The sequence below is a fragment of the Protopterus annectens genome, chromosome 8.part1 (assembly GCF_019279795.1).
Source record: "Protopterus annectens isolate FY-2018-M chromosome 8.part1, PAN1.0, whole genome shotgun sequence".
Classification (NCBI taxonomy): Eukaryota; Metazoa; Chordata; order Ceratodontiformes; family Protopteridae; genus Protopterus; species Protopterus annectens.
This window is the reverse complement of record NC_056742.1, coordinates 265,334,464-265,339,463: the sequence shown is the minus strand read 5'-3', so window position 1 is coordinate 265,339,463 and position 5,000 is coordinate 265,334,464. Positions and strand designations below refer to the sequence as shown.

The following is a 5,000-nucleotide window of genomic DNA, read 5'->3' as shown; positions in this document are numbered from 1 at the left end:
AGTTTTGTGGTTACTGCTGCTGTCTCACAACAGTTTAGTTGTACAGTTTTGTGGTTACTGCTGCTGTCTCACACAGTTTACGTGTACAGTTTTGTGGTTACTGCTGCTGTCTCACACAGTTTACTTGTACAGTTTTGTGGTTACTGCTGCTGTCTCACACAGTTTACTTGTACAGTTTTGTGGTTACTGCTGCTGTCTCACACAGTTTACTTGTACAGTTTTGCGGTTACTGCTGCTGTCTCACACAGTTTACTTGTACAGTTTTGCGGTTACTGCTGCTGTCTCACACAGTTTACTTGTACAGTTTTGTGGTTACTGCTGCTGTCTCACACAGTTTACTTGTACAGTTTTGTGGTTACTGCTGCTGTCTCACACAGTTTAATTGTACAGTTTTGTGGTTACTGCTGCTGTCTCACACAGTTTACTTGTACAGTTTTGTGGTTACTGCTGCTGTCTCACACAGTTTAGTTGTACAGTTTTGTGGTTACTGCTGCTGTCTCACACAGTTTAGTTGTACAGTTTTGTGGTTACTGTTGCTGTCTCACACAGTTTACTTGTACAGTTTTGTGGTTACTGCTGCTGTCTCACACAGTTTACTTGTACAGTTTTGTGGTTACTGCTGCTGTCTCACACAGTTTACTTGTACAGTTTTGTGGTTACTGTTGCTGTCTCACACAGTTTACTTGTACAGTTTTGTGGTTACTGCTGCTGTCTCACACAGTTTACTTGTACAGTTTTGTGGTTACTGCTGCTGTCTCACACAGTTTAGTTGTACAGTTTTGTGGTTACTGCTGCTGTCTCACACAGTTTACTTGTACAGTTTTGTGGTTACTGCTGCTGTCTCACACAGTTTAATTGTACAGTTTTGTGGTCACTGCTGCTGTCTCACACAGTTTACTTGTACAGTTTTGTGGTTACTGCTGCTGTCTCACACAGTTTAATTGTACAGTTTTGTGGTTACTGCTGCTGTCTCACACAGTTTACTTGTACAGTTTTGTGGTTACTGCTGCTGTCTCACACAGTTTAGTTGTACAGTTTTGTGGTTACTGCTGCTGTCTCACACAGTTTAGTTGTACAGTTTTGTGGTTACTGTTGCCGTCTCACACAGTTTACTTGTACAGTTTTGTGGTTACTGCTGCTGTCTCACACAGTTTACTTGTACAGTTTTGTGGTTACTGCTGCTGTCTCACACAGTTTACTTGTACAGTTTTGTGGTTACTGTTGCTGTCTCACACAGTTTACTTGTACAGTTTTGTGGTTACTGCTGCTGTCTCACACAGTTTACTTGTACAGTTTTGTGGTTACTGCTGCTGTCTCACACAGTTTAGTTGTACAGTTTTGTGGTTACTGCTGCTGTCTCACACAGTTTACTTGTACAGTTTTGTGGTTACTGCTGCTGTCTCACACAGTTTAATTGTACAGTTTTGTGGTCACTGCTGCTGTCTCACACAGTTTACTTGTACAGTTTTGTGGTTACTGCTGCTGTCTCACACAGTTTAGTTGTACAGTTTTGTGGTTACTGCTGCTGTCTCACACAGTTTAGTTGTACAGTTTTGTGGTTACTGTTGCTGTCTCACACAGTTTACTTGTACAGTTTTGTGGTTACTGCTGCTGTCTCACACAGTTTACTTGTACAGTTTTGTGGTTACTGCTGCTGTCTCACACAGTTTAATTGTACAGTTTTGTGGTCACTGCTGCTGTCTCACACAGTTTACTTGTACAGTTTTGTGGTTACTGCTGCTGTCTCACACAGTTTAATTGTACAGTTTTGTGGTTACTGCTGCTGTCTCACACAGTTTACTTGTACAGTTTTGTGGTTACTGCTGCTGTCTCACACAGTTTAGTTGTACAGTTTTGTGGTTACTGCTGCTGTCTCACACAGTTTAGTTGTACAGTTTTGTGGTTACTGTTGCCGTCTCACACAGTTTACTTGTACAGTTTTGTGGTTACTGCTGCTGTCTCACACAGTTTACTTGTACAGTTTTGTGGTTACTGCTGCTGTCTCACACAGTTTACTTGTACAGTTTTGTGGTTACTGTTGCTGTCTCACACAGTTTACTTGTACAGTTTTGTGGTTACTGCTGCTGTCTCACACAGTTTACTTGTACAGTTTTGTGGTTACTGCTGCTGTCTCACACAGTTTAGTTGTACAGTTTTGTGGTTACTGCTGCTGTCTCACACAGTTTACTTGTACAGTTTTGTGGTTACTGCTGCTGTCTCACACAGTTTAATTGTACAGTTTTGTGGTCACTGCTGCTGTCTCACACAGTTTACTTGTACAGTTTTGTGGTTACTGCTGCTGTCTCACACAGTTTAGTTGTACAGTTTTGTGGTTACTGCTGCTGTCTCACACAGTTTAGTTGTACAGTTTTGTGGTTACTGTTGCTGTCTCACACAGTTTACTTGTACAGTTTTGTGGTTACTGCTGCTGTCTCACACAGTTTACTTGTACAGTTTTGTGGTTACTGCTGCTGTCTCACACAGTTTACTTGTACAGTTCTGCTCTTGGCTGGGTGCCTTCTATGCAGAACGCATATGCTGTCCCTGTTTCAGCACTGGTTTTGTCTGGTGCTGGACATTCTTCCCGCATCATATGCATTAGTGATATTCAGTCCCAAGAAACCGTCATAAGTGTTTCTAACCTGATACATATGTTTAACCACTGGTTATTATCAGAACTTAGCAGCACAACTATATCTGACATGACTAGAAATCTGATGTCAGTGAGGGTGAGGGCAGAAACATTCCTGGTTCCCTTTTAACTGCTGTCCTTAATTATGCATCCTGATAGGAAAGACACCAAAAGCTCAGACCTTTTGATGTGGTGAAACTGTTTAGCCTCTGTGTTTAAATGAAGCCATTTTGGGGCCAAACACTTTCCAAACTGACTTGCCATAAAGGTTAAACCACACTGATTAATGCAGTACCCACAGAAGAAAGATTAACACCCTTGTCTGGCAGTGGATCACTCAGATCTCCCCACAGAGCGCTTTTAGATGTTAATATGGAAATAATGTCGGTGGTCTTCCTGCATACTAGTTAGAACCACTTGCATACCCAAAGGTTGGAAACACAGGTGTACTGCAATTTTTTTAATACCTCACAATTCGGTAGTAAGCTGTGTATTGATGAAGTGATGTGCTAGTATTCAACATAAAAAGGCAGGAGGAAAGGATTCGAACTGCATACACCCAACTAAATACGAGACTGTGTTTCATATCTTGGAATGTGTCTCATTGTGTAAAAATGACAATGATAAATGAAACAGCTTAACAGTAACACAGTGAAGTTGTAGCACAGATCCTTCATTTGTGAATTCTGAGTGTGCTACCTTGTCATAATACTATTCAAGGAATAATTACTGAAAATGGGTCTTAGGCTCAGCTGGACTAACCCAGTTAATAAATGTCAAATGTTGTTGTGTCTTTCAGCTTATCCCAGTTAGGGGTCGCCACAGCGGAACTCTGGTCCGCTAATGTTTTGGTAGTGGATTTTTACGTGCCGAGTTACCCGCCCTGACGTACAACCTTCAACGAAGGCACGCCCATTCACGTATGCCTCCACACAGAAGACGCTCTAGCTGAGAATCGAACGGGACAACATCATGCTGTGAGGGGACAATGCTACCGCAGCACCACTACCGCGGGCAGTTAATAAATGTCAAATAAATAAATAATAAATTAGTGGAATGTTCTTTAAACTGTGATTCTCAGCTGCTGTTAACTGTTCACTTTTTCAAGCAATCTGAAAACTGTCAGTAGAATTACTTTACTGATCTTTTAAGCCCCATATTATTACTAGTTGATATCTTACCCAATCAGTGTGTCTCAAATCGTCCAGTTCCATTGCTGATGTTTCCAGTGACTCGTCATGTTCTCCCATCTTCTTCAGCATCTGTAACAATAATATTGTACCATATATTATATCAGCTGGTATCAAGAAGGCTGAAGACCTGAGCATTTAAATACATATTTGCATATACAGGAGAGAACAACTTTGTGATATGCTGAGTCTTACAATAGACTTTTGGCAGATTTGATTTACAACTTGAACATGTTGCTAGTTTGAGACAGATAATGCTTTCTATTGTCTACTCCTAACAATTCAAGTGTGAACCAGTTTCCTAGTACAAAGCAACATGGCCTTGCAAACACAACTTCAGCCCTTATGCCCCACTTTTGTAATAGAATGTTTTGTTATGGCAATAAAGCTAATTACAATAAATTATATACCACTCAATCAGTATGCACAAATCAAGTATAATAACATGTTTAAAAAGAAAAAAAATAACTTTGATCTTTAACCATTCTTGCTGTTTTATCAGTCGTTTCCTGCTAACCAAATGTTGTGCCTCTGAAAATATTTGCTAAGACTCCCCTATATGCTGAATTTAGAATCTGTTGTGACTAACCATACTATCTGATGCTATGAATGCATGCAAGTAAGGAATAATATCAGCTACTCAGCTTTGGGAATGCTATAGTTCATATTTCTTTTTACTACTGCTTATTTACCGGCTTAGCAATGTGTGGTTAAGTAAGCCAGGACCAATACACAGCACCGAGTGCAGTAATCTGCAGTTTTCTATGTAGGATTCTCACATAATGCATAGTTTTGGTACTTTGCAACAGCACTTCTATCATGTAATAATGAAATGAATGTATGTTAATACAGGAGTAATAAGAATTCAGCCTGCATGTACTTCCTTAACTGCTTTGCCATTATCTGACAGAGAGAATAATCCTATTCTTAGACAAATATTCAATAGCTGTCTTAAATGTTCCTCTCAAGATTTCCTTTAGAGATATGTTTCCTCTCAAAGGAGATCAATATGTTAATCTCCAGGTACTACCATGAGCTTAGAGCAGTTGCTTACACATACTATCATCTAAGAAGAATGTAGCAGTGTTTACAGTGTGTGTGTGGATATATATAAAATATAAATATTTATGTATATATACATATAGAAACACACACGTGTTTGTGTGTGTGTGTGTGTG

At 39.9% G+C, this 5,000-nt stretch overlaps 1 protein-coding gene across 2 annotated transcripts in view; it reads right to left on the bottom strand.

Annotated features, from left to right (window-relative positions):
- The window catches only part of SPIRE2 (spire type actin nucleation factor 2), a 1,014,080-nt gene that overhangs the window by 411,114 nt on the left and 597,966 nt on the right, over positions 1-5,000 (bottom strand). For both annotated transcript variants that reach the window (XM_044081853.1, XM_044081854.1), the window contains exon 4: positions 3,814-3,894. In XM_044081853.1, the coding sequence (XP_043937788.1) occupies positions 3,814-3,894 (81 nt within the window). The remainder of the gene's footprint in view (positions 1-3,813; positions 3,895-5,000) is intronic.